The following is a 13,719-nucleotide window of genomic DNA, read 5'->3' on the forward strand; positions in this document are numbered from 1 at the left end:
AAATAATATACCTACTTAAATATAAGCAGGCCGTAGATGACTTAATAAATGTAAACGTTACGTTATTTGTGTCACCACCATTTCCTTCGCTAAAACTCCAAAATGAGCGAATACTACTAGCATCAATCTTGACCAATTGGGGCATTTTGCAACCGTATTGCTGCATAGAGTGGTTCTTCTCGTGCAAATGTGCGAGCTATGTAGACTCTATTCCATGCAGAAATACGGTTCAGATTTACTATATCAATGAAAATATCGTCTTCCCTCGGTGGCGGAAATGGACCTACTTCAGTACATGTCAGTACTTCAGTCGATTAGTAAATAGGTTATAGATATAAGTCTTAAATGTAAGATTTTATTTATTAGGAAATGGGTAGGCTTATTTAGTTATATATATATTGTTTTTATTTTACATGACATTTAATTTAATTAATTTCACCAAATTAAATGAGAGAAAGTAAATTAATATAAATCAACAATATTTGAAGAAGAACACACACTAGCACATATTATCACTGTATCTATAACTATCCAAGTAATCCAAGTGAACATATTGCACGTGTTGATCATACCGATTGTTACAGCGTGTCGAACTTAAAATGTGGTTAAACAAGTAAAATATGGGTTACGAGTCGGGGCAAGGCGGCAAAAAGAACCCAGATACACCGTAATCACTATACAATGTGGGCCCTTTGCGTTGCTATCGAGCATTATCGGGTCGAATAAAAAAATGAATAAATGGCGTAAAATATTATATTGTAAAATTTGTAAGATTGAATCAGCTAGTGTATCTTGTTTTCGCCTTATACTTAGTTATATACCCTTATACTAAGTTATGTTACTATACTAAAGTTACTATCACACTCACTATTAACATCAACTCGAAACAAAATATAACCAAATTTTACCCTGAGCTAATATATATTCTAGTTAACCTAATTAATCTAATAATACTACTTATGCTAATTATATATAAAAATACACATAATTAAATTTCTTGACACGTTATTAATTAAGTGATCTTAAACCCTACATTACTTATACTTACAGCCAAGATTACTAACACCTATGAACCACTGCACAAATTTTCTTATGAATCGTAGTGTAAACAACACATGAAAGTCAACACACGGTCACATGAAAGACAGTCGGTAACAAACACATGTCTCAAGTTCGTCAAGAAAAAAAAAACAAATTAATACTCAATAACACAAAACTGACATTTTAAACAAATATTTTTAGCATGAACGTAAATAAATATATTGACACGTAAATAACATAGGTGACTTAAGACTATAGCGTAAAACACCGATGAACCACTAACCGTTGATATTAACCGTTGTTTAAACAAAGTTACCTCAATGCTTTGTGCAAAGCACGGTTAATATTTTGTTAGTGCCCCGTCAGCGTCTATGACTGCATCCAATCTCCTCCGCATCGAGGCTACAAGGTTTTCGCACAAATTTGATCCGCGCAACGAGTCCCACACCTCGTTAACATGTGCGACGAGTGCGTTTTTGGTCCTTTCGGATCTCGTATCCCAGCGTTGGACCATTACGGACCAAAGATTTTCAATGGGATTGAGATCCGGAGAGCGCGAGGGCCATGGTATTGCTTTAATGCCACTGGGTTTCTGTTGAAGCCAATTTTGCACCAGGCGACATTTGTGTATAGGGCAGTTGTCGTGTATGAATATTACTTCAGGCACGTCTTCTTCCGGATACACTGTCCTCACTGACGGCACCATTGTGTCCTGCAGAACCTCCAGATAACTCGCGCCATTGGCCCTCTCGGGTAAATATACGAGCTCTCCCGGCCCAGCTGCACTCATCCACGCCCACATGTTAACTACAACTCTTCCTGACTCTAAACATGGGACCACATTCCGCGGGTCGTATCGTGTATTATCCACACGCCATAAATTCTTGCGACCCACCTGGCTCGACTTAAAAGACTTCTCGTCGGAAAATATGGCATGTGAAAAATCAAAATCCCTCATATCTCGAGCGAAATTGAGGCGCGCTGCTTTTTGAACATCTGTCAAAACAATTTTTTTTGCCGGCTTTCGGTGGTGGATGCCGACCCTATGAAGAGCGTTTCGCACGGTTTGCGGAGAACAATCAAATGCCGCCGCAAAGTGCCGAATAGGCGTAAATGGATGCTCTTCATAGGTGGTGATCAGTTGGTCCAAACGCTGGCCAGCAATAATGCGTTGCGGTTGGGGACGGGGTTGATTTTCTAAACTTGCTTCTCCGTCGTAGCGTTTAATCCAGCGGCGTGCTGAATTTCTCTAAAAAAAAGAAATGTAATGATCAAAATATGTTGCTTGCAACCCTCCTTTGCGTATTGAACTAATATCTACTACATGTTTAAACACTCCATGTAAACAGCTAAAATGTTTTCTGCTACAAGGTGATAAAGCGTATATGTAAATAACACAATTCTACTCTATAAGTCAACGAATAATATTATTTAAAATTTTAATAATTAAGTAGTTGAAGTATTGTGAGGTAATCGATCACATGTATACTGAAAACCAATTTTTAACTTAAAACAGCAGGATATATGAATAAAAAAAACTAAATCTTAATAACCTAATAATACTATAAATACTTTTTATTTATCTTTGCACAGCGTAGTTAGTTGTATAAATAAAAAAATATTCACTTACCGTAATTTGTAATTCTTCCGAGATTTGACTAATATTATATCCTTCTTCTCTTAAAGAAATTATACGGTTTCGCACATACGTTGACAAATTGCCGTGATTCATAATTGCGACGGTTAAGACACGTGGTGCGTTTTAGATGCGCAAGATGCAACTGACTAGACTAGACAAAACACGTGCAAGCTACGTAAAGATTGTGAACAATGACAGCTACTTTACAAAAAAAAGGATCTTTGTTTCTCATTGGTCAACAAATTAGGGGCGGGTCAAGTCAAAAATCAACGTTTGCAAGCGATACTGTTTTGAAAGTGGTCGACTCTGGCTTTGGCCGATAGTACATAAGCCGCTTGGTGTGTGCAACAGGGGTGCTCGTTTGTCGGCTACGGCATGGGAGGATGGGACACAGTTGTCGGTCCTCTAATGTAAAATTTAAGAGCAAATACGTAAGTACCTTTCTACCATTTAGTTATTATTACTACCGAGAAGCCTACTAAACAATTGTCGCAATCGCAACCTGTAACACGCGACCAAAACGCTACGTCGTAAGCTTCGTAAAATTAATGGCGCTTACGCGTTCAGGTCGCGAGATTCACGCTCCGCTTCTATGGTTTGTTGTCAAAACGACAGCAACTCATGGCGCAAAATACTGGTTCTCTGTGCCGGTTCTATACGTTAGTAATAATAGTTTAATGCTATCTACAAATAAAGGATGACTCACGTTAGACCGGGCCGTGACCGGGCCGGAGCTTCCGGCGCTTCGTTTTCTATGGAAAGCATCACGTGATCACCTGTCATGTAATAGAAAAGTAAGCGTCGGAAGCTCCGGCCCGGTCACGGCCCGGTCTAACGTGAGTCATCCTTAAAGATGCTATCTGCATATAACCCATTATATACAAGAACTACATCAACTACATATATTTTTCCACGTCTACGAATACTCGTATCAATGCCTCTTAGAAAAACATGATCATATAAGGAGATTTTTCACCTTCTGGCTCAGGGAACCGCATTAATATGGATAGTTTAGTTATACAACAAAACTGGCATACTAACTGACTTTACGAGCACAGTCACCAACGAATACATCTAAAAAGACTATTGACATAGCAATAGAGGGTTGTTCAAATATTTACTACCCATTTAATAGCCACTAGTTATATAGTTATTTTATACATCTGAATTTTCTATAGCAGTAACATCTAACAAGTTTTATTACGCCGTTTGTTCAGAAACTTATCTTTTATTTCCAGGCTTTTGAGAAAAGAAATAATTACTTGAGCAATAACATCTAAAATGGCGTAGTCCCTACGAAAACATCAAACATGAAACTGCCTGGGGTAGAATTATAACTTTATTTTCAACCTACCCTCGTCAGTCGATTTTTAGCTTTATACAGAGAAGATAGAGTCGAAATTAGACTGGCTGTAGGTATATAAAGATGGTACATAATAAATAGATAAAACTATGTAACGTCGGAAGCTTAAGCGTAGATTAAGGAGCACTGAGACACATTTTTTATCCATAGCGAGATTTAGCAGCTATAGATAGACGTATTTTTTTTATACAGTGGAATCCGTTTATTATGACTACTTATACTTATACTGACCAACCGCTTACTATGACGATTGAGGATAATTACTGTGCGAAGTTTGATTTTCATATAAAATTGTTTGTAACAAAGTCGGATACAATGACTTCGTTTAGTGACAAATCGCTTCCTATGACCTAAAATCTTATTTTTGTGAAATTGTGACCGGTTCTACTGACACATTAGCTGGTTTTCGTGATCGTCACCACGTCTTTCCCTGCGAGGACGTATGTATGTATTATGTAAACACTTTATTGTTGTACATAAGACAGATTACAAACACAATAAAAGAACAAAAATATATACAAAGTACAAAGGCGGACTTATCCCTAAAACGTTTGACGTTTGGTGCGTTCGTGGCGTGTAAGTTATTAGTTTTGATTCGCCGTGACAAGTTGATAATTGTTACATGTTTAATAAAATTCATATCTTACAAAGAAATTTGAGATTAATTGAGAAAACTTAACAAAAAATAAGAAGTTGTACAACTATGCCTTATATGACATCCGCTTAGTATGACGTGTTTGTCACTTCCATTCGATGTCATTATACGCGGATTCTACTGTATTTACAAAAGCAGTACTGGCACCCGATTCTGTTTACGAATTTGTATACATATGTATAGTCAGCATCAATAGTAGCGGATTAAACAACGCACCATAAGTATCTATACACGATCCATGAGATCCGGTGCATTCTTCGCCAGACATCTAGAATGTATCTAATACGACTAAACTTGTACCGTTCTCGAGAATGTTCTCAGTTTTGTATGGAGAATGTTCTCGTTCTAGAATATTTCCCTTAGTAAACGGAGAACGTTCTCGAGAACGGCACAACTGTACACGACTGGTTTCGGTTTTAATGATCCGTATCGGACGCGAACAGAAAGATCGAGAAAAGAAGGGTCAGCATTTGATAAATGTTTTACTTACCTATAAATTGTACAGTCGCCATCAGATATATCGGAGCGGCCAAGGTGCTCACAAATATCTGAACACGCCTCTATTGTCAAGGCGCTAGATGCGTGTTCAGATATTTTTGAGCACCTCGGCCGCTCCGATATATCTGATGGCGACTGTACAAGGTAATACCTATCAGTTCAAATATGTATTACGCTAGAATCATAAAACATTATATATTTACAAATTAGAAGGCAAACAATATCGAACAATACTTCTATTTTTTACCGCCAGACATACGTCGATACAAATACCTACGTATATTACTAATTGTAAACATCCGAGCAAAGTCCCAGTTCGTCGACACGCCCTAGATAATGTATTTTTACTCGCCGCTCGGAAACAATGTGTCGTATCTGTTGAGGCCTTTACACACCTGACATGACCTTATATTACCATTTGAATCTGTACAAACTAGTACAAAGTCCCATATTTACACAGATATACCCAGCCTGAGTATTCATATGATCTGCAAAACGTTTAATTATCTACTGCGTTAAGGATGACTCACGTTAGACCGGGCCGGAGCTCCCGGCGCTTCGTTTTCTATGGAAAGCATCACGTGATCAACTGTTATGTCATAGAAAAGTAGGCGCCGGAAGCTCCGGCCCGGTCACGGCCCGGTCTAACGTGAGTCATCCTTTATGTTAGGATTTCCCCTGACATGTCAGGATTTTTGGTCCCTCGTCAGGATTGCGGGGGACTTTGTGTCAGGGTTATAACCGCGAAAATCGAAATTCGCAAATTGCGGGCATTTTTCTCTGTCACTCTAATTACGCCTGCATTGGAGTAAAAGAGAAAGATCCACGCAATTTGCGAATTTTGGTTTTTGCGGTAGCCCCTCAGGTTTATTTTGGAATACTCAACAAACCATTAGAAGCTTAGTAAACAGTTTAGAGTTGGCAGACGTGGATATGGCAGACCGGTGATGGTGAGACGAGTGAGACTTTATAAGAATGGCCAGAAGCTGCATAGAATCGGGAAGACTGGAAAAAGTGGGGGAGGCCAGCAATGGGAGTAATGGGACACTATGGGCTCCCAATAATAAAAAAGTTTGGCGTTATTCATAAACGCGTTACTGGCATGAATTAGCTATGAATCGTTTGTCTTTATCTGTCATTTTGACTTATGTATTTGTTAGAAAGGGATAAAACATAATTTAACCAAATCAGGCACGTAAAGTTTTATGAATAAGATGGCAACAGTTTATTCCTCATTTTATAAACAGCGCTTAAACCTTGAACCTTGAATAAAGAAAGCAACCCTAAGTACACAACACAGCATAGTTTCATCTACAACGTGTAACAAAAATGGTGTTCGGTATCGTGTTATAACATATGTATGTATTATGTACATATTATAACATATTATAAATGAAATTTTATTATTATATATAAATTTAATTATTTTATTGTCGATGTTGAATGGTTCCTAATCTAGTTAAAATAAAAAAATATGTATTTTTTTAATTTCTTAATATTTTCCACTATCAAGACGTGTCATGTTGCATGCAATGTATATAAATATAAATTTAAATGTTGAAATATTATTGCTTTAGTATTATGTTTTAGGTAATAAGTACATTGCTATATACCCTAACAGGTTTCATGTGAACACTTTAGCTGTAAAATGCTCTTTGTAAGACCTTATGTAAACACATGATTATAAATGCAATAAACGAATTATGAATTATGTTCTGATCTGATTAGGAAAAAGTAGAAGAAACATTTTGTTGACAAAATTTTTTTTTTAACTGTATCGAGGATTGGCCGACTTGGACGACCTGCCCCATTTAAAAAAATGTTTTTCGCGTCAAAAAAATGTTTCTTCTACTTTTTCCGAATCAGAACACAGTACCGTACATGCCCTTAAACGGTTCCCCACTAATTATTGTTACACCGTGTATTGGGCATGAGCAAGTCGAGCATTAGAACGTTTACTATTTTCGAACGTTTTAAATCTTCTCGGGGTAGAGGTGTTGGGTTAGAGCCGGCGTAGCTTTATTTGACGTTTATAAGCGCATTGTAATATGCCTACTTGAATAATAAACTATCTTTCAAACATCAAACATTTATTCAGCAAATAGGCCACAGGGGTACTTTTACATGTCAATAAAATTAACCCAAAATTGCAAAAAAAAAAAAGCAATTACATAAATATAAATGTCAAATTAACAAAAAAAGCGAATAAAAAATATACAAACAACAGAAGTACTAAAATTGTTTAGAGATGTAAAAGTCTCTAGGTGTCAGAGATAAAATGTATATAATAATAAAAAAGATCATCAAATTATCCAGAGATGTAAAGGGTCTCCAAGACTTGAATTGTTATATAATTAATAAAAAGACAAGATATTAAATCAGACAAACAGACAAGATTTTATCTTTACTTTACCTAGGTTTCAGTTTCACTGTTCTTAGCCAATATTATCCCAGTCGTCCTTGCTGACGGTCAAGAGAGAGCGATTCGATTAATTGTATCGCGTTTCCGTCCCGCCTGACCTTCAATGTTTTTATCGCTAACATTTACATTATACTAAACTGTCTGTCGTCCTCCACTGTCTGTCGTGAACTGCGTTGGTAGCATGGTTGCATTTTTATCACCTGTCACTATGCCTGTCACTGTTAGAACGTGACAGGCATGGTGACAGGCGATAAAAATGCGACCGTGCTCAGCCCGCTGGTCATCAACAGTTCTTGTTGATGTGATTGTCCTGTCTAATTTTGAATTTAAATGGTTGTTCCAAATATGTGGTATTTTCTATAAATTAATAATTCTATAAATAATATTGTCGATGGCGCTTACGCCATTAAAAACGATGCTCCGATATAAATACAATGCCGCGCGACGCTGTGCGGCGTAAGCGCCATCGACAATAACGTCCCTTTTTATAGAAAATGCCCCATATGTATGTCAGTCAGTCGGTCTTCTCGGTCTATGTCAGGTCACCATGGAGATTGGAAGCCACGACATATACATATAGGCATTTTCAAGTCGGCCATTAAAGGTTAGTACGTAGACTGGTAATTAAAATAGACGAAGAGGAGTAGGCTTTCTTTAGGGGAAGAACGGTTCTCCATATAAAAGTAGTCCCCATTTTCCTCCCTAGATACTGATTATTGTGGAAAATCTTTTAATAAAATTACATGCTCATTAACCATAGTTTTTGTTTTTTTTTATCATTATAAGATAAGAGCGTTATGTGAGGATGGTAATGTTGTCGCGTAGGAGAATCGCGAAAAGAAGCGGCAGGGATTAAGGATGACTCACGTTAGACCGGGCCGTGTCCGGGACGGAGCTTCCGGCGCTTACTTTTCTATGACATGACAGGTGATCACGTGATGCTTTCCATAGAAAACGAAGTTCCGGAAGCTCCGGCCCGGACACGGCCCGGTCTAACGTGAGTCATCCTTTAATCCGAACAATTCTTCGGAGCACTCCCCGTTATACATGCGATAGAAAATGCAGAGCGAAGCTACATCTCTACGCAGCTGTATACCGGCCCTAATGCAGGTGCCGACGTCACATATTTATAAACTAGGTACCTACATTCATATAGCTATGTTTATAAGTCTGTCTGTAAGTGCATCTAATGCTATAATTAAATGTCAGATCAACATTGTCTTGAAAGGTTAATAGCACAGCTGTGTCTGTCTGTCTTTAATTTGTAGGTATCTAATACAATCTATATCTACATGTGTATACACTTATGTATTATGTTCGTATTAAGTCTTAGATAGTTATACCTCTCGAGTCGTATGATGGTCCCTATGACAATGACAGTTCATAAAAAACCGGACAAGTGCGAGTCGGACTCGCCCACCGAGGGTTCGTTTTTTTTAGTATTTGTTGTTATAGCAGCAACAGAAATACATCACGGTTCATGAGATACAGCCTGGTGACAGACAGATGGACAGTGGAGGCTTAGTAATAGGGTCCCTTTGGGTACGGAACCCTAAAAACAGTGTCACGGTACTCTGAATTCTCGCCATACAAATTCAGTACCTAGCCCTTACCAACATACGATGCCATGATTTTGCTCATGGATTTTCCTGCCCAGATTTGACACGCTATATTAATTATATTCAAGTAGTAATAGGTAAGGTAGGTACATATGTAGGTACGTCTCGGGTAGGTGTCGTAGATAAGATAAGGATATCCTGCTATACGAACTACGCTGATATAGTAATGTGTATGTACCAAAAATACCTATGAGGTTAATGAAGACCATGTGTCTGATACCTAAGTAGCTATACCAAGTAGCCATAAGTGAAAGATGTAGGTAGATATAATAATATCATGTAACGTAAGAAATTCCTTAATAATTACAGGCAATTTGGCACGTATTAGAGCAGGGCAACCAGTAGGTAGGGCTAGTAAAACCAGAGCATAGAGTAAAGTAGGGTAGTTGGGTCATATGATATTGACACATGGCCGAACAGATAACGGAAATGCCATCTGCCGGCTGCCGGGCCGGCCACGTTGTGCCAAATACCTACCTTGAGAACTCGACCAAGACCTCCCCCGAAGGCGATGACCACACCATATCAACACACAACACTGCACCTCCTACACATCACTAAGTATCCTAAACACGAACGATAACAGCACCACACCAAACAAAAAAAAACGGGGGTCCTAAGAAGGTCGAATCTGATATTTTTTCACGGTAGCTGGCAACGTCGCGCAGTCGCCGGACGGACGCGCGTTCGGCCCGCGCAGCGCTCATTGGCCGAATGTGCCGGCGGCCATCATGGCACGGCGCGAGGTCGCCCAATGACGCCGCGTCCCGCACGCCCCGCCCATATCCTAGCGGCCTGTTGAATGAACTCACCGGCAGTCGCGGCCGGGCTGTCGAGCGTGCCGCACGTATGAAAACTTGGGATGTAAACGGACAGTGATCGGTTAAAGCACGACCAGTCCGTTTGCATACAGCGATGATGTAGAAACTAGTGTTACGAAGGTAATGTACAAAAGGAGTTTATATAATTTAAATAGGCTGTGACAAATTGACAATCACAAATGGTTATAATTAGTGCAACTCAAAAAAAACGAAAGTAATAAGTTACTTAATGAAAGGAAATTAAAACATTAGTAATAATGACTTCACTGTTATCATAGGCGTTTAGTGGTGATTTATGTGATGAAAACAAGCCTTAAATCTATTTCATTTCATTGTTTAGATACCGGCAGACATCTTGGCTTAGTCTCGTGCACTTGTGTTACCTGAAAAAAAAAAGTCAAATCAGTCTCATAACGACTAGTTTGCGTGTTGAATAATCATTACTGTCTATATAAATGCATCAACTCAGATAATGCCTATTCCTAGAAATGTGGGACTGATTCCATCCGACTCCAGTGTGGGTCGAACTAATGAGTTTCACGATGATCACGATCATTTCGATGTTTTTAAGCAATTCGTTTTCAAGTACACACCTACCTAATCGAGCGAATATTTTTTGTTTTCCTTGAGTTGGAAGATGAATTGCGCAATTTTCAACCAAAAGGGCACTTATTGTCGCTTGTCAGTAAGGCGCTGTTTCCATATAGCTTTAATTAGAAATCAACCTTATCGACAACCGACAATGCGGTACCTTTTGGTTGAAAACGTCACAATTTATGAAATTCACAAATTACTTGATGGATCGTTTTGAACATGGATAATAGGTACCTATTTGTATACAAAAAGCACATTTTCAGACAGATGCTACTGCATTCGCGTATCGGTCCGCGTCTGGGCCGAGGTGTCCGACACTTCCGTTTTGAAAGCATCACGTGATCGCCGATCACCCATCATAGAAAACAAAGTGTCGATGTCGGACGCCTCGGCCCGGACGTGACAGGTACGTAAACTGATTTATTTGTGAACATGTATTATAGACGAAGTCGCGGGCAAAAGCTAGTATTAAATAACTATTAAGGATGATTCACGTTAGACCGAGCCGGTGCTTCCGGCGCTTCGTTTTCTATGGAAAGCATCACGTGATCACCTGTCATGTCAGAAAAGTAAGCGCCGGAAGCTCCGGCCCGGTCACGGCCCGGTCTAACGTGAGTCATCCTTTAGGCAGTAAGTAGCACTATCAAGTGCGTCAACTCTAACCAAAAAGGCCAATAAGCTAAGGACGTTACGTAAATAGGAAAATGCATAAATATTTTATACCCAGCTCAAGTAGGAACTTAGTAAAACTGTAAAACTAAACTACCCGCAAACAGAACGGCCGGCCAAATTGAACGCTAGCCAAGTTTGGGGAGTTAAGGGCTGAAAGGGAACCATTTAGGGTAGGACCTAAAAGTCCTAAAATTATTTCGGCACGTAATGTTACAAGGGGAAATTTATAGAAGGTCCTAGGCCGTTAGGTAGGTATTTTAGTACAAAATAGAAAATATGTTGTAAGCTTATAGATATAGGCTCGAATAGTAAAAGGAAATTCCTAGATATTTTAGGCATAATACCTATACTATACGGTAATTGCAAAAACGTATTCATTAAATCTGACAACGGCAAGTCCAAATGGTCCTTGGGCAAGTCATAAAAAAATATCTACACAAGCATACACTACAAATATTGTAATATCTACTAAGAATTATGACCATTGACCAGGTACGGCAGGTACCTACCTATACCGGTGTATTCCCACTTATCCCCGCCCCACGTGACCACCGCTATACATGAGGCGGGGACAAATGGGAATGATTTGTACGCAGTGCCTATTCCCATCTGTTCCCGGCGGGGACTACACTCCGGGGAATACAACCCTATACCAGACAACCGTCCATAATCAAATCATCTCTTGTCATAATAAATTTATGTTTTGGAGACAATAATAAACAAAACAAATCCACGTACGTAGCCCCAAACCAAAGAGAATACATAGTAGTATATAGAGGGTAATTGTCATAGTAAATTTTGTAATCACAGTAAATTTACTGCCATCTATCGACACACCATTAAAACTAAAAATGAAAATGTATAAAAATACCAAATATACAGTCTGGCAAAAAAGAGTAAAAATTAAAAAGTCGCAACACTGTAGTGTCGTCCCGTTTTTTTTTAGATTGTATTGAAAGGGACGACACTTAAGTGTTGCCATTTTTTAATTTCTACTCTTTTTTGGCCATCTATTTGAGAATATTCTCTTGATTTCCGAGGCACGTTTTTTCCTTAGACTATATTTATAAGATTCATATATATTTGCCATATACTAGCTTCTACGCCTTCTACTCGCGTGGAATGATGAAAACTACCTTATGTCCTTTCTCGGGGCCCAAAGCCAAACTATCTTCATACCAAATTTTGTCCAAATCGTTTCAGCGATTTAAGCTTGAAGAGGTAACAGACAGACAGACACACTTTCGCATTTATAATATTAGTATGGATTATGGATATAGTCGTATTAGCAGTACCCATTCTTAGAGCTTCGTACAAAACTTTGTTGGCTCTTATTTCAATCGTTCTCCGAGCAAGTCGATCTTAATATAATATACCAGAACGGCAAAAAGTAAGACAAATCACCGTGAATGTTTTCAGAACACGTGATTTGCTTACACGTGCCCAAAATGCTAATAAAAACCTAAAACTGAACAGCTGATTTGTCCAAGGTCTTTCGAGTCACGGGGGGAGGGGGGAATGTCGATAACGGTGACCCCTGCTGGGGGGTATATTATACAAGCGTGATTCGGTGGGGAAAATTATATTTAGGATAGGTAGGTTGGGTTGGGGATACTTGTTACTACACGACTTTCTATGTACGTGTACGTGGTATTATTAGCTATGATTTAAGAGTTAAGGGTCCCCGGCAAGGGCGGCAAGCGAGGTTCTCCAAGTCCATACAAACGTAGTTCCGCTCTCATTTTAAATCGACTAGCTAGATTGCTGTGAAACTTTGTACTTACAATAGGATAAGGTATATATCTATGTCCGTAATTAGTTTATGTAGCTTTAGATCAGATACTTCTTCTTCGTCTTTGCCTTTATCCCATTATTTGGGGTCGGCTCTCCTCGTTCTCATGCGCCAGGACGGTCTGTCCTGGGTTGTCTGTAGATTTAATTGGGCTCGTTCTAAATCCTTTGACACGGTGGACCACCAAGTAGCAGGCCGGCGCCCTGGTCCTCTTTTGGTTTCCTGAAGGGCCAACGCCTTTTTCACGACATGGTCATCGCCACGCCTCATAATATGTCCATACCACCTCAGCCTCGGTTCGGAGAGTTTCTCAGTGATGGCCGCTATTTTGAAACTTCCTCTGATGTGCTCGTTGCGCACTTTATCAAGTCTAGTTACACCCGCAGCCCATCTCAGCCTCCTCATTTCGTTGGTATGGACTTTCTGTTCGTGCACCTTTTTCAGCGCCCAGCACAGCACCATATGTTAAGGCAGGTCTTATTGCCGTTTTATACACTTTGCCTTTGGTCTCGATCGGCATTCTTCGGTCACACAGAACCCCCGTGAGATCTCGCCATCTTTGCCAAGCAACATTGACTCGGTGTGTGACGTCGGCTTCAATAG

The 13,719-nt window shown here is 39.3% G+C and overlaps 1 protein-coding gene across 1 annotated transcript in view; it reads right to left on the reverse strand.

Moving 5' to 3' along the window:
• LOC134749961 (bromodomain-containing protein 4-like) overlaps positions 1-10,034 on the reverse strand; it is a 107,441-nt gene extending 97,407 nt beyond the window's left edge. The window contains exon 1 of the mRNA XM_063684999.1: positions 9,715-10,034. Coding sequence (XP_063541069.1) covers positions 9,715-9,761 — 47 coding nt within the window. The 5' untranslated portion in view covers positions 9,762-10,034. The remainder of the gene's footprint in view (positions 1-9,714) is intronic.
• Between the last annotated feature and the right edge of the window lie 3,685 nt (positions 10,035-13,719).

Source organism: Cydia strobilella, chromosome 19 (genome assembly GCF_947568885.1).
Source record: "Cydia strobilella chromosome 19, ilCydStro3.1, whole genome shotgun sequence".
NCBI classification, from domain to species: Eukaryota; Metazoa; Arthropoda; class Insecta; order Lepidoptera; family Tortricidae; genus Cydia; species Cydia strobilella.